We start from the raw sequence: 27,499 nt of genomic DNA, 5'->3' as shown, positions 1-27,499 counted from the left end.
AGTATTTCAGTTTTGAGGTTCACAAATAACTCAATTTATTTGACCCTATTCATGCAGTATTTCAGATTCAGTGTTGGAGGAATGACAGATATAGCAGAGATTAAGGGACATAGGTAATCTTTCTTCAGTAATATTAACTAGAACAGAAGATGTCTACATTAGACATTCTTGTTAAATATAAATTTTAATCTTATTATTATCTGTATATGGTCCCAGATAAAACAGTTGATAAACTCATTTCATTCTTTTTCATGTGTTGCAATATCAGGTCATGTAATATCATTTCATGAATTTTCTATATCATGAACACTCTAGTAAGATTATCTTTACAATATGTAATGAACACTCTTGTAACATTATCTAGTTACAATATATAATGAACTCTTAAGATTATCTAGTCACAATATATAATGAACACTCTTAAGACTGTTTACAATATATAATGAACACTTAAGATTATCTAGTTAAAATATATAATGAACACTTAAGATTATCTAGTTACAATATATAATGAACACTCTTAAGACTGTTTACAATATATAATGAACTCTTAAGATTATCTAGTCACAATATATAATGAACACTTAAGACTGTTTACAATATATAATGAACACTTAAGATTATCTAGTTAAAATATATAATGAACACTTAAGATTATCTAGTTACAATATATAATGAACACTTAAGATTATTTAGTTAAAATATATAATGAACACTCTTAAGATTAGTCACAATATATAATGAACATTCTTAAGACTGTTTACAATGTATAATGAACACTTTTAAGAATGTTTACAATATATAATGAACACTTAAGTATAGTTAAAATATATAATGAACACTTAAGATTATCTAGTTAAAATATATAATGAACACTTGAGATTATCTAGTTAAAATATATAATGAACACTTAAGTTATCTAGTTAAAATATATAATGAACACTTAAGTTATCTAGTTACAATATAAATTGCACTTTTAAGACTGTTTAGAATATATATAATGAACACTTAAGATTATCTAGTTAAAATATATAACGAACACTTAAGATTATCAAGTTAAAATATATAATGAACACTTAAGATTATCTAGTTAAAATATATAATGAACACTTAAGATTATCTAGTTAAAATATATAATGAACACTTAAGATTATCTAGTTACAATATATAATAAACACTCTTAAGACTGTTTAGAATATATAATGAACACTTAAGATTATTTAGTTAAAATATATAATGAACACTTAAGATTATCTAGTTAAAATATATAATGAACACTTAAGATTATCTAGTTACAATATATAATGAACTCTTAAGATTATCTAGTTACAATATATAATGAACACTCTTATGATTGTTAACAATATATAATGAACACTTTAAGATTATCTAGTTACAATATATAATGACCACTTAAGATTATCTAGTTAAAATATATAATGAACACTTAAGATTATCTAGTTACAATATATAATGACCACTTAAGATTATCTAGTTACATTATATAATGAACACTCTTATGATTGTCTGTTTACAGTGTGCGATGAACATTTGTTAAGATTATGTGTTTACAGTATATACTGAACACTTATTAAGTGAACACCTATTAAGTTTGTATATTTAGATTATGCAATAAATATTCTTGTTAATATTATGTGTTTACAATATGCAATGAACACGCTTGCAAGAACTTGTTTAAAAATAACCAGAGAAGTCTATCCTTAACTAGCCATGTGAAACAAAATATTTAAATTTTTCAAAAGATTCAAGTTATATCAAATTAATTTTAGTGCTTTTCGAAATAACAATCAAACAGGTTTAATTTCCTCTTTAATTTTGCTAAATTTACTGTAAAAATTAACAGATTTTTATTGTTGAGACTTCTTGATATGGTTTTAAAAAGAAAAACAGCTTTTATTGAGAGAATTGTTAGTTATACTGGATGATTTACCATAAAGTGAAACATTCAGTTAATGCATTGGCTCAGATTTGCAACTCTATTAATGTTTGTGTCTCTTTGATCCCAGCCATTGAAAAAACTATTGTCTTTTGTTGTGTTGAGAAGTTTTTTATGCTTCTACTCTGTGTTAATCAGAGACTTGACGTGTTGCTTTCAGGAGAACATATGTTGGAGCCATGCCTGGCAAGATGATTCAGTGTTTGAAGAAAACAAAGACAGAGAATCCACTTGTCCTCATTGATGAGGTGAAATGTTAAATTATTTGATACACTTATCCTTACTGAGAATGTAAAATATTAAGTACAGAATTAAATTTGTCCTGATCTGTGAGGTGCAATATTATGTAGATTATTCAGACCATTTGTCCTGATTGATGAGGTGAAATTTTAAGTACAATATTCATCTAATTTGTCTTAATTGATAGGTGAAAAAATACATACTTTTAGCTTCAGGTGTTATAAATTATTTTCGTTTCACGGTTTCATAATGTATGTTTTAAAAGGTTGGTGTACTCTTGTTTTGCAATAGTGTCATTTGTACAGTTCATACTTTCATTGAAGGTTCATTGCAGTGAAAACAACAAAAATAATTTATATTTTATACTCATTTCACATACCATGTGGATGGTATTTTGTACAGACTTTTGGTATTTTACCAAGGAAGGTCTTAGAATGGTCTCCAGATTAAGAAAGAGGTAATTTATATTCCATAAGGTCACAGAAAGTTAGTTGCTTTCCTTTTCTCTACTTTCCAGACAGGATGTATATCTATGGTCTCTTTCAGGATTAAATGGGAGTTGATTGATGGAGGTACTTATTTTAATCAAACATGCCGGGTAATCCAGGCTATTCAAAGTGTTTTTTTGGTGACCTTTTCCATTACAAATTAATGAGTGGTGAGATTTTGAAAATGTTCCATCTTGCGTGGCCACCACCACCAATCCCATTTATACCTGAAGCAGCCTTTGTATTTAATTTAATGGAAGATTTTTAACCTACAAAGAAAGCCACCTTATTACTGCCCTTTCCTGCATGTTTCTTCGCGAACATTTCGACTTCGCAGATGTGATCATTATTCTTGTAATTAAATAATCAAATACAAATTACATTATTCGCAAATTCCATACTTAAACACATATTTTCAATTGGCATATGAATTTCTGACAATATCAGTGGGAAGACATCAAAATATTATTTAAAAAATCAGCTGTTATTTGGCCATATTGTTTATAAATATATGTGCAAAAGTTTAAATAAATTCAGACCTGTTTTTTATCATTTCTTTTATGGCTGATTAAAGTTTATGCTTTAAAATTTGAATTCTTTTAGGTGGATAAGATAGGTAAGGGATACCAAGGTGATCCAGCCTCAGCTCTTCTGGAACTTCTGGATCCAGAACAAAATGCCAATTTCCTGGATCATTACCTGGATGTCAACGTGGACCTGTCCAAGGTATAATTAGTTTCATGCCAGAAGAAAGTTAGTGTACCTGCTATTTGAACCATGTTGGATTTAACTTTCACAGTCTGCTGTTAACATGTTTTGAAACATGTAGTAAAACCCATGATAACGTTACTGGTTTGGTCTGAAAATTGCTGGGTTTGAGCTGTCAGGCAGGTGGCAGTTTTAAATGGTGCAGATTTAGTAATGATTTCAATCTCAGTATGAATGTCATCAACATCGTTTTCATGTGTAGGGCAAAGTATACAATGTTATGGCCATGTTTGTTCATTCATCTGTCTGTCTTTCTATTATCTACTTGGTTTCCATGTGATAACTTAAATTCTACTAATTCCTTCACCAAGCTTTGTAGGTGTCTTACCCTATAACACTTTTTGATTTGGAAATTGAGAGTCTAGTTTGTTAACAGATGCTGCACCCAACTTTCATGCAACTTCAAAGGTCAAAGTCACTGACAAGCCATGGCAAAATTGTTTCTATGCAAGAACTTGAGTTCTGCTTATATACCTTCACCAAACTTTACAAGTGGGACTGCCTGTATGAGACAGAAAAAGCATTGTTTATTTGAGGGGCCATTAGGTCAAGGTCATCATGAGGTAAGAAAAGTAAAATGGTTTCTGTATAATAACTTCATTTCTGCATGACACCTTTCGCCAGAACCTTAAGGCAAATTACTCATGATGATATCAAGATGCCCATTGATTCATTTTACATCAGAAAGTAAAAAGTCAAAGGTCACTACAATCTGCTGAAGGGAAAATAAGTTATGCATAATGAGATAGTGAAATATATCAGTGGGAGAAAACAGGGCAATGTCACTTTTGGAACTGCTTTCTTTTCCCATTTAAGAAATATATCTCTCCTTAAGTTTATTTATTCAAAATCTGTATTTCCATATTTAGTCGTGTTTGTTTATTCTGCTGTCTGTGTGTCTCTCTCTCAGAATGAACAAATCTTAAAATGTATCAAGACTGCAGATCCTGTAGTATACATTTATTTAATCAATAATAAGATACATTAGTAAATGAACTCCAAGGAACAAAATGTAGGCTTCAAATATGAACTTTTTTTAGTGTTCAGCAAACGAATCCTGCAAATTATTAGTGACTGAACTGTCATGAACTGTTACTGTTGGATATTCTGTTGCCCATACAGTATCGTATGCCTTCCCAGGGCCAAAAGTTTATGTTTGAATGCAGAAATGAAGTAAATAAAGAACCAAAATCCTTGGAAGTAAATTCCTTAAATTATTAGTTTCAAAACTTTCATGTTCTGAAATATGTTAGATGTGACCACTCTTTGAGTACTCAACCCCAGCAATGTTCATTGTATCGGTCTACACAAGAAATGTGTTAATAAAGAAAGACATCTTTATTTCATTTAAAATTAGTCATTGACAAAATACATAATTTGTGTCATTATTTTTACAAGAGAAATTTGTGAAAAGGTCACTGTCCCAAAATTATTGTAAATTTCAAAGCTCCTTCATTGATGTAGTAATGCAGACATCAATCTCATTGGCTCAGAATGGAGACATACTCCATGCAAATTGATGATTTTTATCTTAAAGATGATAAAAAGAAAATCTACATGTGTTTTTTAGTCTAAACCTGCATTTCTTTAGAAGATATATGGAAATACTTGAATTGTGTAGAGGAAACATTTTGTATAGTTGTGAGTGACTACACCAGTTGTGAAAATTCAATTTTTCCCACTTCACTCATAAAATATTTCCTTACATCATTTTCCGTTCTCCAAAAAAGTGCAGATACATTGATTACTCACTGTAGTAGCTTTAACAATGATTGATGAAGAACATGTGACTAGACTAATTAGACTAGTTTGCAAGATTGATATCCTTGTATTCTTCCTTCAAGGTGCTGTTCATTTGCACAGCTAATGTCACCAGTACCATTCCAGAGCCTTTGAAAGACAGAATGGAACTGATTGAGGTTTCAGGCTATGTAGCTGAAGAGAAACTGGCAATAGCACAGGTAGGTGGATATTGTAGCTCACCTGTATAATAGTCTTATTCACATCTTGAGTGTCTGATTGCCATCTTATGGATACAGTGCTCAATTTTACTAATCTTTCTTAATTGGAGCCATAGAACTGACCCTCATTACTGTTAGAACAGACATGATTTTTCCATTTTAAAGCGGAATTCCGCTTTTCTCCTGACTTGAATCAGATTTTTCTTGATATAGTCCGGTTTTTTATCTCGTCTCCGATCCGGTTTTGTAAAAATGGTCTTTATAGTCCCATTCCGCAACAACCCTTGTAAATGATTCATTCAGTATATTAGAAAGAGTATTCTGATTGGTCAAAGGTTTAAATTCATCCAGTGAATCTTCGTGTAATGGAAACTAATGGCATAGGAAAGAAGAATTATGCTTGCAAAACATGGCATACCGAGTTGTTGAGAGAGAACATGATGCAAAAAGTTTTTAAAAATGCATGGGAATGGCTGGAGTGAAAGGTTGATGGAAATTTAGTTGGTCAGTTTATAAGAAAACTGAACACTAGAGGACTAGCATTTTGTGACCTCTGCAAGAAAGGTCTGAATTACAGTAATTGCAGTTGGAAGAGTTCGGAACAGCACCTACAAAAGAAGCTGCATATGAAAAAATTGAAGCTCAGAAGGCATCTGGAAAAAGTGCGGTTAATTACTATCAGAAGAAAGATTTCTTGCATGAGATAACAGATGTAGCCCTCTGTCAGAATATGCGCACTGCTTGTCGCCAATACAAGCACCAGCTTGAAAGGAAAAAGGCTGTCATTGAGAAGGCAAAGAAACGATTGCACATTGAACACAAAAAGTCAGTGGTGACAAAAAGGAAGGCTAAAGAAATCTTTGCCAAAGCCGGAAAAAGAGCTTGACTGGCATATCAACAGGTTGTGTCCAGTGGAGAAAAAGACAAGTGAATGTATGGGATTATTTTTATATAGATGATGTACTTGGGTGTTTATTTTACAGATTTGCTATGAAAAGAGATAAGTATAACATATTTGCTGCAAAAATTGACAAATTATTGTGACTCAATTGCGATGTGAACACTGACATGTACATGAAATAACTTCAGCATCAATAGTGTTGGAGAACAAATTAATGTGACTATAAATATTGTGAAATTATTGAAGTGAAGTTGAATATTTTTTGTAAGTTTATTAGTTTTTCAAATGATTATTTTGGTTTATTTTATGATCATAAGTTGCACCAGGAGCAGTTTTTTATGAGTGTAAAATGCGTTTTACGCTGCCTCTCAAGACTTCGTTGCGTGAGGACCCCCAAACCCCCCATAACATTTTTTCAGCTTTTTTTATGAAAGACCAAAATCATGTCTGTTACTTGAGCTTACCGTTGAGATAATGTTCCGATTATGCTCATCATGATTGTGCATGTGATAAACACAGAACAAAACAGAAATAGGATGAGTGATGTGAAATGAAAGGGACTTTTTATTGACTTTTTATGAGGTTGATATAGTAATATTATCTCCTGGTCCAGAAAAACTATGTTCACTTCTCCTGGTCCAGGAAAACTATGTTCAAAACTCCTGGTCCAGAAAAACTATGTTCACTTCTCTTGGGCCAGAAAAATTACGTTCATTTCTCCTGGGCCAGAAAAATTATGTTCACTTCTCTTGGGCCAGAAAAATTATGTTCACTTCTCTTGGGCCAGAAAAATTATGTTCACTTCTCTTGGGCCAGAAAAATTATGTTCACTTCTCCTGTTCACTGAGATTATAAGGTAAATATGGTTGTTTCTGTTCTTGATAAATCATTGTATCAAACAAAGACAAAAATAATAGTTTCATTATATGAATTAATTTCATGAAATTCATTTGTATTGAGACTACAGCTGGCCATGTTCAAATTGTATATGAAAACAAGAAAAACAATGCACATTGAAAGTTGAAAAACAAAGTGCTTGCAGTGTATTACATAAAGCACTGACATGAATTTTAATAATCAAAATGTAACAAAACCCACCAAAGATAATGAGTAAAATATTGATCTAACAATGTTGTCCTTTGTTTCTGATAATTTTGACTCCCCCAAAAATGGAAATACAAATGTGGTTTTGTGGATTTAACACCATATTTTAGCACATGATAGTCTATACAAGGCAGCTAGTATATCTGGTGGAGGAAGAGCTCAGAAAAAGTCTGTCAAGAACCACTGACACATAGGAAGTTACTGGCAAGCTTTCTCACATATCCACAGTGGTTAAACCATAGACTCAAAACCACACAGAAAGGTGAGATGTCAGTGATTGGCAAACACCTTAGACCACTCAGTCACCTGGGACACAAAAAGTGAAAATACAGACAGACAGTTAGAGACTGATGATTCGACAGATGGAATAATGAATAGACTTCAGAAAGCTTTCTGTCATTGATTAGTAGCATGTGATTCATACCTGTGAAGCATGGCATCATTTGAATACAAAAAAATGGCAGTGGATATCAGCCTCTGCACTCAGAATAAAACCCTAGCAGATACACATCAGGTTGATTGATCGTAAAGACAACTTTACCATTTAAGCCAGTCAGATGAGAGCAAAGTTAGAACTCGTGTAATAAAAATGATTCATCACATCAAAATACTCAAATCAAGTGAAATAAATTTGGTATCTAAGTTTAAACAAATTTAATTAGTGTATTAGGAGCCATTTCATACCTACATTATATACATATGGCTTTATAGTGAGGGACCTCTACACTAACAGCATGTACCTTAAATAGATTCTAACTTTTTAAATCTGTTGCAAACTGTATCCATGAAAATTGTGTGATAAACCAGGTGTTTAATATTTAATATTTGACATACTCTGTAATAAATCATTCATCACATGGTAACCAACACAAGTTTGGTTAAAATGGAGTCAGAGTAATATACCACATAATGGGAAATTTTTGTGATATGGTACTCTCAAAATAATCCTGTTAAAATGTATTACTATATATTACAACCCCCATATATCTGAAATCATCAGAATTTATCTCTATCTGGATGAAATGCCAAAGTTTTATGTCACCTAAAAATATCTGCTGTAAGGTGACTTGATTGTTTCTTTATCAGATACCTTACCAACAGTATGTTAAGAGAACATCCACTTCCTCACAGATCCAGGCCCCACAATTGAAAAAATATGCTAGCCACATCTTTTGGCTTGTTTTAGCAATAAAAGTGTTTAAAAGTCGGACAAAATTGGTCTCTCATATAATAAAGGAGCGGCACCAAATCTTGTCAGTCAACAGTTGCTGCTTCTGCTCATGCCAGATCTGCAAATTGCAAGAGGTCTAACAGACCCATTCCATTTCTGTGCTTTTTCACTAGTTTTACGAGTTTTCTCATCACAGGAAAGAATTCTCCATTTGTTTACTTACTACTTTTTGCTCATTGTTAAATAGGAATGAATATATTTGATTCAGTTGTCTTTGTTGTGTGAAAAGCTAAACATCAACATCATGACAACTTGTCCTAATTGTCAGCAGCATTTGAAATTCATTTCGATAATTGATTATTCTTAGAAATAAAATTATTTATGTAATTTTCTTTTCCATTTATCTAAATTCATGGCATTCACTGATTCACCTGCGTATGCCATTGTTTTGCTTTGATGATGCACCATGAGAGAGAATCTTGAGTTTTTGAAAGAATGCGGTTTACGTGATAAATGTTGACCCTGTATTTTAAAGATTTTATTTATTTATCAGGCAGTGACATATAAACAACTTTATATTAAAAACATGCATAAGAGAATTTGACCAACTTTGAAGCACCCTGATACTGAGGCCTGTCAAGGACTGAGTAAACTGTGCTGTCATTTATGGACAAAAATATCGGAGTTTGATAACCTTGAAACAACTGCAACTGACAGAACATGAATGCATTTCTACAAAATTCTACTGACCCAGAGTTATTGGCCAACTTTTGCATTTGGCTGCTAGGTAGATATCAGACAGCAATCTCAGGCCAACTTGAGCCTCTTGTTTATCTTTTACAGTTTTTGAAAATTTTAAACATCATTACCTTTTATTTCTTTTTATGTATTACAACTACATATTTACATTATTTGGTAATGTTTATCTTCATAATTTACACTGCAATTTTTACCTTTACAATTTTAAAACTGTAATTGGCACTATGTAGCCAAGATTATGTTGCCATTAAACTTTGTACATACATATGTGCTCACACAGAGGATTATGTTGAGGTGCCATTAAACATTATGCTTACATATGTACTCACACGCAGGATCATGTTGAGGTGGCATTAAACGGTATGCATACATATGTACTCACACAGAGGATTATGTTGAGGTGCCATTAAATACTATGCTTACATATGTACTCACATAGAGGATTATGTTGAGGTGCCATTAAACACTATGCTTACATATGTACTCACACACTGGATTATGTTGAGGTGCCATTAAACCCTATGCATACATATGTACTCACACAGTAGAGCAGCCCACTTGAACCATTTACTAACATTCCTCCACCATGTACAGATCCCAGTCCAGGCTGTGGTGATTAATTGCTTGATAGCTTGTACCAGACCTCAGCTGCAGACATCAGCTGTCCCAAAACTTCATCCACTCCAGTTCTGTGTCCTCTACCACTGAGATTGGTTATGGTGATTTGTCTTTCCATTATACCCAGATAGCATACCCGGTCTTGAACTCATGATGCAGATAGCATCCACATGCAATTTCCAGGCCCAGTTCTGTAATGGACGGTCATCACTACTGGCACAAGATGGGTCTCTCACTCTTCCAGCTCCATTGTGACCCAGTACCAGCTTCAACAATTTCTCATTTCCAAACATCCAGTACCTGCCTTAGACTTTGGTTGGAAGTAAATGCCTGGAGAACAACATATCCCAACATAAATGGTTTCGCAGTTTCTTTCATCTTGCTTGGCCAGCTCCATTGTCACTACCATCACAGGTGGCATTTCTTTTGCTCCACACCTCTGACCCAAAAATGTATTCACGCAATCACCATCTTCTCAGCTTGGTAAGATGATGTCCCAGAGAGACTCAGCCTTTTGTACATCAGTTGAAGAAGTCTTCCTGAATGTGCCTTTAGTTTTCTGACCACATTCTCTTCTGTCTGATGCCATTTGTTGAATTCCTGCATCAATCAGCCTTATAATCAAGAAATTCCAGTCATTTTCAAAAAGATACTGCAGTCTAGTATCACATCACTTCAGTCCGGCCTTTTTAAAAACATGTATCAGTCTTCCACACTGAAGTCACAGCTGTTGCAGGCCTGATAATTCCAAATCCTCCTCTGTATGCATGAACTGGAAACCTGTCCTCAGCTCCCAACAACTTCTTCACAACATTGCATCTATTCCCTCCATAATTGACCTGGTCTCAGTAACTATATTTTAGCATACAGAACATGTTCAAAAACCATCTGATGAGATCCTTGTTGACAGACCTGCCTGGGAGCCAGTCTCTCACTTCATGGCTTGTGCATTCAACAGTTTAGCTCAGTTCTCTCCAGTTTCATAGATGCTTCCATTAAGCTCTAGCTCATGGAAAAAGATGTATTCCTATCCACATCTGCGCTGCTGAAAGGCCACGATCAGAACACCCTCAGATCTCACCCCTAACTTCAACTTCTTGTTCCACAGCCCAAGGTCGGGAAACAGTTCACCAAAGAGGCAAACTTTGTGCAGGTCAGAGAGCCATAGTCCAGCCATCAATTAAAAAATTTACTTGAAAAGAAGGAAGGACCCCACTAAGGCATGTTAATTGGGGAATTCCTTTTCTAAACCTTACTCTTTGGTGAGAGCGAGAGGTTTTGTTCTCCATAGCAAGTAATAAAAGGTCATTTAGAAAGACCAGTTTAAGCCCGTTTTCTCTCCCATGCATTCTTTCTGTTGAAAATAATGCAATTCTTTATATTTACAGAATTGTTTTAAGTAAAAAGTACAGATAAAATGAAAAATCTAAAAAAATATAGCGTAGTATGTTTATAGAATGCATTCTTTTAAAAAGAAAACATACATGAATGGTCACCAAGAGTATATTTCTTTTTTTATTTTATTTTTACTGATTATTTGATTTTTTCCATTTACAGAAATATCTATTGCCTCAGGCCAGGACCCATTCTGGGATTACAGATGAACAGGTTGTAATTAACGATGAAGCTTTGAAGACCTTAATACAAAAATACTGCAGGGAGAGCGGGGTTAGAAACTTACAGAAGCATGTTGAAAAGGTAAGCCTATAACTCTTCTTCTAGGAACTTTTATAAAGGACACCTCCATCAATGGACACCTCCATCAATGACATGTTCAGCAATCCGAAGTAAAATCATTTAAGTTAAGGTGAGTTTTCTCATGTGGACCGAGACTTACTATCTGAATGTCCATTCAAACTTACTGTAATTATATTGTCTGTAATTGATAATTCATTTCTCTCTGTTTACATCATGGTTGTTTGGAACATGTTTTGGACTTAGTTTGAATGATTGTCTTCATGGTTCTTACAAACTTTAAAAATCCTTGAATTTGAGGTGTTGACTTATTAATTCTTGAATTTTGTTAACATCAGTTTATACTTGAAAAGTTCTTAAATTTGTTGAAACGGTTCTTTAATTTTCCCCAAAACATCTTAAATTTATCTGAGGGAACACAAAATATTAAAACTCTCTCAACTAATATAGTACTTAATAAATTTAGATTTTTTTATTTAAATAATTTTCAAAAATAATAAAATTTTGGTGGCTTATCTGACACGTGATGGTTTGTTAACCAGAGATGAAAATTCACTAGTCTAAGGAACCAAAACAACTTTAAAAAATCATTGTTGGGGTTGTAAAAAAAGTTGTAAGTAACCCATTATTTAACATATGAAAAAACAAACAAGAGATGTTCAAATTTTAAGACCTTTTTCATCAGCCTTGCTTGAATAGTTGCTGAAAGTTGGAATTGTTGCCTCCCTTTTTTGCATCCCTTTGATGAAGTGGTGTATTAATTAGTTTTCTGTATACAGCAATAAACAAAATACCACAACATATGTGAGGAAACAATACTCCTTGAAAACTTTTTGAAGTCTTTGAAAATTCCTTGAAAAACTCTTTGACTGTGCAAATTATTGGAAATGTTTTTATCCCCATGCTTTGTGATACAACTCATCTGTTGGTTCATCAGTCCAACCAGCCAGACAGCCAACCATCCATCTATAATTCTGTCTCCTTAACCACAGGGTGGAAATTCTTAATACAGAGGTTTTCACTGTGGTAATTGTCTGAAAGTGTTGGGGATGGTGTATGACTTTTTAGTTTTTCTGGGGTCCTAAGAGGGTGTCACAAGTCATATATGCAGTAGTTGCAGATGCAGTTTGTTTTGTTTTCCAATCTTTAAACATGCATTTGTAGTGGGAAGCTGCATATCATATGTAACAGAATTAAGATCCTTGGATCCTGAGCTGGGAGGGGAGGGGAGGGTTACCATGTTGGGATTGGCTATGGTATGCCATGTAAATACAGATGTCATAATACCAATTAATCTTGATTTAATAGCCCATTGGTTTTCATACAACAAAGTAACATGTTACGTGCATGTATGATTTTTGATGTAGCCAAATACACCTACCCTGAAAGGAGTATATATAAAAATCTTTGATCTACTTTTCTCTTTTTACTGTACGTTATGTTTAATTGCTGTAAATGAAACAGATTTTTATGTTTAATAATTAATGATAGCATTAGATTTTGTGAAATTATTATGTATGTTAAAGTGTTTGATTGATTTTGCCCATTTTGAAAGTGTTGGTACATGTATGTGTCTGTTTATCTTTAATTTAGTGCATTTTGTCCAGCAGTGTTAAACAAGGCCACTATGACTATTTGAAGAAGATTCTCATATGTCAAACATTTACACAAGGATTGTAGAATTTAGTCTGTCATCAGGAGTTGGCAAGACGTTTGGGTGATGGAATTGTGTTGAGGGGGATTTTTTTTTCATCTGACAATGGAGTTTGGACACTGCTGCTCAGTTGTAAACGTATGATTTATAAAAGTATTATTTGTATATAAGATTGCATAAGATTCCCATACATTTATTTAAGAATTTTCTAACATTGCAGTTTATTTCTTATCTGAAGCTTGCCAGTAGCTTCTCGTGGGTCGGTGGTTCTTTCCGGGGTTTTTCCAAGTTCTTCCTCCACCATTAATACTGGCCACCATGTATAGCCTATTGTGTACTGAAAAATGGCGTTAAACCTTACAACAACAACAACAACAAATCTCTTATCTGAGAAAAGGCTCCTTAATAAAGAAAAGTAAAACAAAGTTATGGTGGGTGTTGTTACTTTTTTGGGGGGGAATCATGGATATTATAAATACAGTGTCATGGCAAAAGTGTTGCAGCATGAGAGTGATTTAAGTATTGTTGCTTCTGAAATGGGTGACAAATTTTTTGAATGAAAATGAAATTAAATATAGGGTTTAACTTGATTGTTCTAAAGTACACCTCTCCCTTGATAACTTGTGCAAAACAGGATCCAAAAACAAAGACTGCACTATAAGCGAGAACCTCCATAGCAATATGAAATGATACCATCCTCTTTGGACATAAGAAAACCGTGGGGGTGAGCAAACTGGTCTGTTTAGTGGCTGAATACTCATTGTAAAATCACATTGGGAATAATTGTTAATAAAGCACTTTTTTGAATGAAGTTATTCATTTTTATTTAAAAATGACCTTTATTTTCAAGATGTCCAATCACTGAGAGATCGTTAACAGTATTCCACCCGGTTTCAACAACTTTCACTAGTTCACAAAAACATTGTGTATTACATCACTGCTTTATGTGGTTCTTGAGTAGTCTGGTTCCTTGACCAATATGCTCTCTGCTTTGCTCTCTACTGTTGTGGAATGCAACTAAAGGAGCATACTAAGCAGGGAACCAGACTAGTTGTTGATTCAAATTCACAATCAAATGAGATTCCTTTTATTTATAAAGAAAAACAACATTTCGTTCGTGAAACAGCCATCATCGTCAAAAGTCAATATTTTGTTTTCTTATATAATAAAATATTGATGCCATGATTTCATTGTAAGTAACAGTGAAACTTCTCATCCATGAGGAAATCTCTAAGTGCCAATTCAGAAGTTACAAATTAACTACAAACTCGGAAACTAGCTTTTCATTAATAAAACATATCTGTGAAACTGAATTATATGTCATCAAGTATTCACTTTGCTTGATTATCTTCCTGTCACATTTGTGAATGAGTATGTTAGTTTTAGGTAGTTTAATTATATCAAGTTCTAAAAAAAATTTTTTTTAACAGAGTTTGATCTTGTGAAATGAGTTGACCTGACACTAGACCAGGGCCACAAACTCTTATGCAGGTTGGATTTGCATACCTTTTAACTGTTCATTTAGACACACACACCCCCCATTTGATACAAAAGATGTAATTAACGTGGTAGTACAAGGCAGTCAGCTTTTAATTCAGTGCATCAATACAACAAATACTTTTGCAAATTAGGTTTCAGATCACCGTTGACACTTTATTAGGTTCTCACAGAAACGCTTGCAGACATAGCTTTTGTGATAGATTGACATGTTTCGCATTTGAATATAACTGGGCACATTGTATTTATGATCATTACCAACTAAAAGAGATAACTAAAACACACATTTCACTTGACAAAAAACATATTTAATTGGAATTTATTAAAGTGTTGCCTTAAATAGGCATTAGTGAAAATTTTATTGATCGAAAATTTCATTGCATAGTGTTATTTATGGTGTACCAAGAATGTTGTTTGGAACGAAATTTTAACAAAATACATGATATCTTATTAAAAGTTGATAATTTCATACTGTTGATTAATATTTCCACATTATATCAACCGTTTTTAGCTATCAAATGAGCAATATATCATGGTTTCAGTTACCAATTTTGATTGCGATTTTCTTCATGTTCAGCATATAGGAGTAAATGTTTTGGTACTTAATATTTTAAAAAATGGGATCCATGACTGACCACTCATTACAAGCAGGTTTGCAAGTTATCAGGGTGTGAGTTATCGAGGGATTGGTGTACTTTGTTATATGTTCCTATGAATACATAATATGGATTTTTTATCCATGCAAAAAGAGACAAGGAATCCCAAGTTATATTATGCGCTGTCATAAAGTCAATGTGGATTTAGTATCATCAGTATTTCTATGAAGTTAGAATTTGAAGATTCTCCAGATATTTTCAGCAATATTAATATATGGGCTTTGTGATGGCTCTATCAAACAGTCCAGTCATCAAACTGTTTATACATTAGTGTTCGTCATTCATGGGTCGTCAGATATTCCTTAAAGAGCAGCTGTCATCCAGTAACTTGTAGCTCCATTTGGAAAAATGTTTTGTGTACAGGCCACTAAGATGTGAAAATATTTATCACGGTTCAAATTGCCATCAGTTTTAACCAATGTTTTTGATTGAATGTCAAGCAGCCCCACACCATCGCAGAAATTCTCCTAGGTAATCAATGTGCGCTATGTATTCTGAGACTCTGGTAGGTAACATTTGTCATGTTTAATGCAGGCACTTAACCAGATATTATTATTACCAACCAATACCTAACACTGATCATCACTCTATCCATTCTGCAGGGTCTGTCCTAATGTTCCCCTGCATCAGCTAATTCAGAAAGTGAACTTCTTCCATACAACACACTTAATATCCCTCAGAATGCAGACATCTCATGATACTGGTATGGGCACTAACTGATTTATGATTTATTTGTCGCGTCTTCTAAACTGTTTCCTGTTTCTTTTTACTAGCTGAAAATAGACCCAATAACCATAGACATGAAATTGTGTGGCTGGTCACTTCAGTGGAGATTTTCTGCAGAACCAGTTATACATGATTTTTTTCAAAAATCTCTCCATGGTAGTTTGAAATTTTCCCACACTTTTAGCAATATTTGGAGTTTTCATGCCAACTTTATTTCAGTGAAATATCATGCTCTTTTTGTCAGGCATTATTTCTTTTCATTTTTTGGCCATTTTGTTTCTGATGGTATCAATGTACTTGAGGAAAGCAGCTTAGTGGATGACTTAAAGATTTCTGATAACTGACCGTTCTTGGTCTTGTTTAATTACCTATCACTGTTTGGTCAACCAGATGATAACTCTTCACAGTACAGTCAAATGCTTAACATTGTTGATGTGATACAGTACTTTCATGATTCTGTTTGGATAACTCTTCACAGTACAGTTAAATGCTTAACATTGTTGATGTGATACAGCACTTTCATGATTCTGTTTGGATAACTCTTCACAGTACAGTTAAATGCTTAACATTGTTGATGTGATACAGTACTTTCATGTTGATGTGATACAGTACTTTCATGATTCTGTTTGGATAACTCTTCACAGTACAGTTAAATGCTTAACATTGTTGATGTGATACAGTACTTTCATGATTCTGTTTGGATAACTCTTCACAGTACAGTTAAATGCTTAACATTGTTGATGTGATACAGTACTTTCATGATGCTTCTTTGGATAACCCTACACAGTACAGTTAAATGCTTAACAATGTTGATGTGATACAGCAATTTCATGCAGTTGTATGGTCATAAGTTATATTTTTTTTAAATTGTAATTATTGAAACATTTTTGTCTTATTTGATGATTGATTGTTTGATTGATTGATTGCAGGTCTTAAGGAAAACAGCTTTACAGATTGTCAGTGAGGGTAAAGATAAAATTATTGTGACACCAGAGAATTTGGAGTCTTTTGTGGGAAAACAGTTGTTTGAGAAAGACAGACTGTATGAAACTACACCACCTGGTGTTGTTACAGGTCTTGCTTGGACTGCTCTTGGTAAGTTTAGATGATGCAATTTGTTGTATAGCTATAATTTTTTGTTTTTAATGATGAAAGAGAATTTTAGGAAGAGCCTGATCTTTTTTATCCATAATGGAATCATTCTCATTGAAAAATTATAGGAAACACCTGCCTGCCCCATTATTATAGTTTAAGTTTAAATGATTTTTGTTAAATGCTAACAACATGAAGTCAAACCCTACTATGACATGATTTTAGCAGTCTACAGAAATACATATTGCTATGTAATATATCATGCAATATCCAGACAAGTCAGTTTACTGAAGAAAATACAGTATGCATATCTGTTTAGGGAGTCTAGGTGGGGGTGGGGGGGTGCAAAACAAGTCAGTTTACTGAAGAAAATACAGTATGCATATCTGTTTAGGGAGTCTAGGTGGGGGTGGGGGTGCAAAACTAAAACTATGGGCTTTCCAGTTATGCAATTACCAACTTAAATTTAACTACTAGTAATTATAACAGTGATTACATATTAAATATTTATTTTTGTAACATATCAAGCAATATCCAGATAAATCCATTAACTGAAGAACATGTTGCAAGTGTATCCCTTGTGTGTGTTTGTGGACGGGACTAAAAAGTTAATTAATATTTACAGTAATACCTGTCTTGAGCAGCCTCTGCTATGAGCGACCACCAGACATTGACAACCACAGTTGTAATGCATGATTTGATTTTAGTATATAAACACACTGTCATGAGCGACCACCAGACATTGACAACCACAATTGTAATGCATGATTTGATTTTAGTATATAAACACACTGCTATGAGTGACCACCAGACATTGACAACCACAATTGTAATGCATGATTTGATTTTAGTATATAAACACTCTGCTATGAGTGACCACCAGACATTGACAACCACAATTGTAATGCATGATTCAATTTTAGTATATAAACACACTGTCATGAGTGACCACCAGACATTGACAACCACAATTGTAATGCATGATTCGATTTTAGTATATAAACACACTGCTATGAGTGACCACCAGACATTGACAACCACAATTGTAATGCATGATTCAATTTTAGTATATAAACACACTGCTATGAGTGGCCACCAGACATTGACAACCACAATTGTAATGCATGATTTGATTTTAGTATATAAACACACTGCTATGAGTGACCACCAGACATTGACAACCACAATTGTAATGCATGATTTGATTTTAGTATATAAACACTCTGCTATGAGTGACCACCAGACATTGACAACCACAATTGTAATGCATGATTCGATTTTAGTATATAAACACACTGTCATGAGTGACCACCAGACATTGACAACCACAGTTGTAATGCATGATTCGATTTTAGTATATAAACACACTGCTATGAGTGACCACCAGACATTGACAACCACAATTGTAATGCATGATTCAATTTTAGTATATAAACACACTGCTATGAGTGGCCACCAGACATTGACAACCACAGTTGTAATGCATGATTCGATTTTAGTATATAAACACACTGCTATGAGTGACCAACAGACATTGACAACCACAATTGTAATGCATGATTCAATTTTAGTATATAAACACACTGCTATGAGCGGCCACCAGACATTGACAACCACAATTGTAATGCATGATTCGATTTTAGTATATATAGACACTGTCATGAGTGACCACCAGACATTGACAACCACAATTGTAATGCATGATTCAATTTTAGTATATAAACACACTGCTATGAGCGGCCACCAGACATTGACAACCACAATTGTAATGCATGATTTGATTTTAGTATATAAACACACTGCTATGAGCAGCCACCAGACATTGACAACCACAATTGTAATGCATGATTCGATTTTAGTATATAAACACACTGTCATGAGTGACCACCAGACATTGACAACCACAATTGTAATGCATGATTCAATTTTAGTGTATAAACACACTGCTGTGAGTGACCACCAGACATTGACAACCACAATTGTAATGCATGATTCGATTTTAGTATATAAACACACTGTCATGAGTGACCACCAGACATTGACAACCACAATTGTAATGCATGATTCGATTTTAGTATATAAACACACTGCTATGAGTGACCACCAGACATTGACAACCACAATTGTAATGCATGATTTGATTTTAGTATATAAACACACTGCTATGAGTGACCACCAGACATTGACAACCACAATTGTAATGCATGATTCGATTTTAGTATATAAACACACTGTCATGAGTGACCACCAGACATTGACAACCACAATTGTAATGCATGATTTGATTTTAGTATATAAACACACTGCTATGAGCGGCCACCAGACATTGACAACCACAATTGTAATGCATGATTTGATTTTAGTATATAAACACACTGCTATGAGTGACCACCAGACATTGACAACCACAATTGTAATGCATGATTCAATTTTAGTATATAAACACACTGCTATGAGCAGCCACCAGACATTGACAACCACAATTGTAATGCATGATTCAATTTTAGTATATAAACACACTGCTATGAGTGACCAACAGACATTGACAACCACAATTGTAATGTATGATTCAATTTTAGTATATAAACACACTGCTATGAGCGGCCACCAGACATTGACAACCACAATTGTAATGCATGATTCGATTTTAGTATATATAGACACTGTCATGAGTGACCACCAGACATTGACAACCACAATTGTATTGCATGATTTGATTTTAGTATATAAACACACTGCTATGAGCGGCCACCAGACATTGACAACCACAGTTGTAATGCATGATTCAATTTTAGTATATAAACACACTGCTATGAGCAGCCACCAGACATTGACAACCACAATTGTAATGCATGATTCAATTTTAGTATATAAACACACTGCTATGAGTGACCACCAGACATTGACAACCACAATTGTAATGCATGATTCGATTTTAGTATATAAAGACACTGCTATGAGTGACCACCAGACATTGACAACCACAATTGTAATGCATGATTCAATTTTAGTGTATAAACACACTGCTATGAGTGACCACCAGACATTGACAACAACAATTGTAATGCATGATTCGATTTTAGTATATAAACACACTGCTATGAGTGACCAACAGACATTGACAACCACAATTGTAATGCATGATTCAATTTTAGTGTATAAACACACTGCTGTGAGTGACACCAGACATTGACAACCACAATTGTAATGCATGATTCGATTTTAGTATATAAACACACTGTCATGAGTGACCACCAGACATTGACAACCACAGTTGTAATGCATGATTCGATTTTAGTATATAAACACACTGCTATGAGCGGCCACCAGACATTGACAACCACAATTGTAATGCATGATTCGATTTTAGTATATAAACCCACTGTCATGAGTGACCACCAGACATTGACAACCACAATTGTAATGCATGATTCGATTTTAGTATATAAACACACTGCTATGAGTGGCCACCAGACATTGACAACCACAATTGTAATGCATGATTCAATTTTAGTATATAAACACACTGTCATGAGTGACCACCAGACATTGACAACCACAATTGTAATGCATGATTTGATTTTAGTATATAAACACACTGCTGTGAGTGACCACCTGCTGAACATGATCAGTGATGAAAACATCTTGGCAAACTATCCATTTTGACACTGCTGTGAATGACTGCATCGCAAAAACAGATAAACACCACTGTCCTTTATTTAAATATTTATAACTGTGACCGCTTGGACTGTTCTTAAAGAATGACTATACACTGATTTCTGAAATTGTATTGGTCATGCATGGAGTGTCACATGGTATAGATTGTAAACCAGACTAAAGTACATGCAGATTGTTCCAGAACTGTGAATGACCGTATCACGAGAACAGAGACAAATGCCACTGACCTTTGTTTCATCATTTTGTAAATGTGATCTGCTTTAAGACTGTTCTGATTTTTTTTAAAAAGATAAAGGAGTCTTGCTACCGATTTATAAATTTTGGCTGGTCACAATACATGAACTGCCGTTGTAGTGCCAATATCAAGCAAGTAGTTGCATACATTTTTTGTCTTTAGAGTTAATCCATATTGCCCGGGGGGGGGGGATGAGGCCTTTCTTCATTAAGCCAACAAGCGAGAATCATTTACCAGTTTTGATTGATATTCTGAAAGGATTGTGTTGTTTGTTGCTTTTTTTATGTTACAGTGATTACATCAAACCATCATATGTTTAAGGTCGTGCACTTGGTTACTTCATTTGTTTATAGAGTTAATCCTTTTATGTCATCTGTAAATTAAGCCATCAAATTTTGGCTATGAATAAATAATTCTGTTTTTAGATGCATGCAATATTTTAACAAGAGTTGTAATAAAGAAAAGAATATATGTACAGTGGCTTTGGTTAGTTTTCCTTCTTAGATAGTGCACACTGGAGACTTGTCTTTGCTTACGTACCTGTTGTGAGAGACCACTTGTCCTGAGAGACTTTTTTTTCTGGCAGAAGGGATGGTCTCTCAAGCAAGGTTTTACTGTTCTGTTTTGGCAGAGGAATATGCATTGGTATGAGACAAGATGGCCGCTATCGCTTAACCGGCTTGAAGCAGCTGTTCCATTTTTTAGTGCCGTTTTCATGATATTTGTGCTTGTTGCCTGTTTTCATCTTCGTTATTGTGTTCGTTATGTATTGGCTGTTAAATTCATATGTGTTTCTTCATCTCCTTGTTTTGGAAACGAGAATAATTGGACTTTTTCTCAGCTGTCTTGCTCCACTGTTTTTGAACAAACCGCCATCATGTGATACTCGCCAGTCAACCCGTTTATGCTGCGATGGATCCTCATTAATTGCTTTAAATGATCACTCCTTGGCTCTCCACACTACATTGTGCTCTAGACTAAACGAACTGGGACTACATTCATCATTACCTAAATGTAAACAGAAGCAAAAAAAGAAACGTTGTTTCAAAGCTGGCCGGTGTAGAACAGGAAGAAAAATTCCAGTTATCTCCCTTTCTTCGGCACAACCATTAAAAAAAATTTTGATCATTAATTTAGATAACCTAATTCAAATCCCAATTAATTTGTCAACCTTTGTGTCAACTATCCAAGAAATACCTCTGTGCATTGCATTATTCAATGCCCAGTCAGTAGGACCACTGGACAAGCGCACAGAAATAGTTAATTTTATCAACGACCAAAATGTTGACATATTTTTCTTGACAGAAACATGGCTAAAAACATAAGGCGATGAGACCAAGTGTGCGGATCTAACACCAACTGGTTACTCCATCAAGTCGTTCCCCCGTAATTCTCGCAGAGGTGGAATTGCTGTCATCACAAAGAACTACATGATAAAACATTTTAACTACACCACAACATTCAATTTCGACCACATATCGTTTGAACTAGTCCAAACCACACTCACACTGGAGCAAAGGTCAGTCCATTTTTTCTGCCTATACCGTCCTCCTCCTAGTAGAAAAAACAAGCTGGCTGACTCTTTTTAGAGCAGTTTCCGAATCTCCTGGACTATGGAAATTCGATAGGTGGCAACCTGATTATTCTTGGAGATTTCAACTTTCACGTTGACTGTCCCGGAAACTCAAATACATAAAAACTCATAGATTCCATTAATGTTTTCATCCTCAAACAGTCAGTTAACCAACCCACCCATAAACATGGTCACATTTTAGACTGGATTCTTCATAGACCTGATGATGACATTCTACGGTCCTCCCTGGTATCCCATGACCTTGCATCAGATCACCTCCACTTTACCTGCTACTAAGTGAAACCTCCGTATGATAAATAGAACCAAACTAATGCACGACATCCAAGCTAACCTAACAACTTGCTTACCTCCTACCACAGAACAACTTGATAACTGTCTGCGTTCATTATTTGACAAACATGCCCCAGCTACCAAGTGCAGAGTATCAATTCAAAAGTGTTCTCCATGGTATAGCATTGTTAGGGACCAGCTTCACACTGCTAAAAGAGACCGCCATAAAGCTGAGAGGCTCTGGCTTTTCACCAGACTCACTATTCATAAGCAAATCTATGAAGTCGCTAAGAAGAATGTCACAGATATAGTCCATGCAGCGATATCAGCCCACTACACTACTAAGATCATGGAAAGTTCCAGCTGCAAAGAGCTCTTCGAGATTACTAACAAGCTAATGTCAAGGAACAAACCAACACCACTTCCAACTACCTTCTCTTCAGTCGACCTTCCGGACATGTTTGCAAATTTCTTCTGTGACAGAGTACAAACCATTAGAGATAAGCTTGACATTACAGTTTCAATTGACTCATTGTCACCATACAGATGGGATACAGAATTTGAGCGGCAACCACTAGCAGCATTTGAACCTATCTCTATGGATTTCGTACGTACAATCCTGATGAAGAGTGCACCAAAGTCATGTGAACTTGATCCAATTCCAACATCACTGCTGCTTGAGTGCTTAGATCCAGTATTGCCTTCACTAACTGATGTTTTTAATACCTCTCTCTCATCCGGGGAATTCCCATCATTTTTCAAAACTGCCATTGTAAAGCCTCTGCTGAAGAAACCAACACTAGACCATAACGATTTAAAGAACTACCGCCCAGCTTGTATCTCATCTAAATTCAGTCTTTTTAGAAATGTATAATCTGCATATCTCCCTTGCCACAGTACTGAAACTACTCTTCTAAAAGTAGTTAATGACATTCTCTGTGTTGGATAGCGGAAAGATTACAGTCCTCACCCTCCTTGATTTGTCTGCGACATCTGACACAATAGACCATGATATATTACTTCACTGCCTCCAGCATGTATTTGGCATTCATGATACAGACTTACTGTGGTTCAAGTCCTACTTGGTCAACAGGACAAAAATTGTATCTGCAAATGGAATACACTCCAGCCCAGTTGATCTATATTGCGGTGTGTTACACAGGGGTCTGTTTTTGGACCTGTTCTCTTCATTCTGTACACTCAGTTGCTCTCAAGTGTCATAGATCATCATCCAGTGTCTCACCAATTGTACGCTGATGACACCCAAATATACAAATCTAGCCATCCAACTGAAGTTGATGCTACCATCCAAGGTGTAGAGAGGTGCATTTCTGATGTGAAATCATGGATGACTTGTAACAAGCTGCAGATGAATGATGATAAAACTGAGGCCATTCTGATCAAAACACAAAGACTTTCTCATTCACATCCTTTACCTCAAACAATAAATGTCAGCAACGCCAACATTAAATTCACACAATCAGTACGAAACCTAGGTGTTACTCTGGACAGTACTCTCACATTGCACTAACATGTCATGAACATATGCAAGGCTGCATATCTTGAGCTGAGACACATCAAATCAGTTCGCAAATATCTTTCAGTTGATGCCACTAAAACACTTGTGTGTTCATTAGTACCTTCAAGACTGGACTATTGTAACTCAATTGTGTCTGGTTCATCTCAATATCTACTCCAGAAACTTCAAAAAGTTCAGAACACAGCTGCTCGGATTATACTTAGAGTACCACGATCAGAGCACATCTCCCCGCTGCTCTGTACCCTACAATGGCTATCCATTCGATCCAGAATCAAACACAGAATTTGTCCTCTGTGTTACGTTTCACCGTCGGATTCTAGTCCAACATACCTATCTGATTTCACCAATGTGTACACACCAGCAAGATACTTATGCTCCTCTTCTGACAATCGTATACTCATTATTCCCACTATGAAAACAAAGTCATATGGACAGCATTCTTTTGCATACCAGGGCCCAGCAACGTGGAATGAATTGCCCACTGAACTTAGACACAAAGACACAGTGATCCCATTCAAGAATACTCTTAAAACTCACTTATTTTGACTGCAAGATCAAACTTAAAGACCTAATAATGTTTCCTACCTCAAATATTCTCAGCATGTTTTTTGTTTTTTAATGTTTTTCTAATTTCTTGTTGTTTGTTTTTGTAATAATATTATGGTTTTTTGTATCTTATAGGTGTTGTCTAATGTTGTAAAGTGCTTAGAGCTTCTAAAGATTAGGCGCTATACAAAGTCCTCATTATTATTATTATTATATATATATATATATATATATATATATATATATATATATATATATAGACACACACACACATGTGTGTGTAAGAAAATTGGCAAGTGATAGTGCAAATAGAGTATGTGTAATCACCAATCGATCTTGTATCCATAATGAGAATTCCATCAAAGAAGAATAATATCTGGATTGTTTTGCTAGATTTTATTTTTGAATCCAGGTACTTAATTTCTGGCTAATACATTAGCAATAACTTATGAAGGACTGTATTTTTTGGAAATATTTATGTCTGCTGGACATGTCGAAATGTACTGTTTTTCAGCTGGCTGTAAAAATGTATAAATCAGACTTCTGGAGTTTCTAAAAGAAACTATTTGTTAGGCTTGAAAAATATTTAAAATGAAATTTATACACTGGTGTTGAACTCATTACATATTTGAGGTGTGCAGGTGTGAAACTGCTGCAACTGAATTTTAGAGTAAACCATTCAGTATCATGTGTAAAGAGAGATCTCCAAAACATATTCTCTAAAAGACAGAGGGAAAATTAATAAGTCATATATTCACTGAAATGTATGTTTATATCTATGACTTTGCACTACTGCAGGAAAAATAAACGAGTTGCTTGTTTGGTTATAATAGCAAATCCATTCATCCCTACAACTTAAATGTTTCTCTTCCAGCAGTGTTCAACAGTTCAACAACAGTACGTTTCTTTAGCATTACAATGGCAAGTGGCATGTGTATGTCTGAGTGATTCATATCTGATGTCTACATTTCTGACTACATTTTAAGGAAATTAAACAATTAAATCACATGGGTATATATATATATATATATATATATATATATATAATATATATATATATATATATATATATATATATATATATATATATGATGACTTAAAACAGAAGAAAGATGAGGGGTGAAGTTAGTGTGTGTGTGTGTGTGTGGGGGTACATGTATGTGGCAATGACCAAAATTGTTCCTGACAGTTCAGGTGATAAACTTATTTCATCAGAGGCATTGTTTTTGTGCTGGCATTTGGTGCTCTGTCTTCCGTTAAATAGGAACATAAATTAACTATTTTTATTAAACCAGGTGAGAAACTTTTTTTAATACTATAACCTTCTTAGATAATTAATTGTATAGGCCAAATGACTGAGCAAACGTTGACTATGGATCGAGCAACTACTGTACGCAAGATGTATTGAAGACAGACAAGATTTATTGTTGATGGTTCATTAATAATTAAGATTATCAGTTATCAGCTTTGTAAAGAGCTAACATCTTTAAAAAATAAGAAAGAAGCAGTGATATTTTTTTCAAGAATGCAAGACATCTTCCTAAATTATAAATCAAGTTTTTGTAATTCCATCAGAAAAATTACCCCATGAAAACTTTTGGAAGTCCTTGAAAACTCCTGGCAAAACACACAGGTTATTTAGTGCCAGGGCAATTAGAGTGAAGTGACTTGCCCAAGGACACACCATGGTAGCTGACCCAGACTGGTCCAATACACACCCACACCTTTTGGTCATGAGTCTGGGGTGTTAAGCACTGAGCAACCATGGCTCTAAGCCATTTTATAACAAAGCGTGTTATGGCAATTTCACTGTATGATATTGTTTATCACATCAGTTGAAGTATAAAATTTTTTAGAGTCTATTGTAATGCTACAGTTGCTGTACAGTTATATGCAGATCTATTTAATTTTATAAGTATTTACCAAAATACTTAATTATACGTGTAAATATAGAACTGCTTAATCATAAATTTTATACAGCCACCATAAGGCAGAGTATGATGTTGTTTTAAGCACAGCAACTCAAGTTTTCCACCACCTATAGTTACCAAACTTTGTGGATTGCTTGCTCTTGAACAAAGGAAAATCCTTTTGATTTGGGGTTAAAAGGTCAAAGGTCAGGGCCATTATGACTAAAAGAAGAAAATAGTTTCTGCACAATAATTGGAATTCTCATCTACAGTTACCAAAATGTTTGGATAACTTTCACTTGGGGTAAGGAAGAACCTTATTGATGTTGGATTTGAAAGGTCAAAGGTTAAGGTCACTGACTAAAAGAATAACACAATAACTTTAGCTCTAAATGACATACATCATCAAATAAGATTTATTTCAGTGTGTAACTTATAT

General features: G+C 34.5%; 1 protein-coding gene across 1 annotated transcript in view; it reads left to right on the top strand.

The window, feature by feature from the left end:
- Positions 1-61: 61 nt before the first annotated feature.
- The window catches only part of LOC149801981 (lon protease homolog, mitochondrial-like), an 85,577-nt gene continuing 58,139 nt past the window's right edge, over positions 62-27,499 (top strand). Inside the window, exons 1-6 of the mRNA XM_089956378.1 lie at positions 62-113; positions 2,118-2,205; positions 3,289-3,411; positions 5,298-5,414; positions 11,525-11,665; positions 17,125-17,290. Of these exons, the coding sequence (XP_089812504.1) occupies positions 82-113; positions 2,118-2,205; positions 3,289-3,411; positions 5,298-5,414; positions 11,525-11,665; positions 17,125-17,290 (667 nt within the window). The 5' untranslated portion in view covers positions 62-81. The remainder of the gene's footprint in view (positions 114-2,117; positions 2,206-3,288; positions 3,412-5,297; positions 5,415-11,524; positions 11,666-17,124; positions 17,291-27,499) is intronic.

This window comes from Sinohyriopsis cumingii, chromosome 4 (assembly GCF_028554795.1).
Source record: "Sinohyriopsis cumingii isolate HCF-2022 chromosome 4, ASM2855479v2, whole genome shotgun sequence".
Classification (NCBI taxonomy): Eukaryota; Metazoa; Mollusca; class Bivalvia; order Unionida; family Unionidae; genus Sinohyriopsis; species Sinohyriopsis cumingii.
The sequence above is the reverse complement of the archived record's forward strand: the minus strand, read 5'-3'. Positions and strand labels throughout refer to the sequence as shown.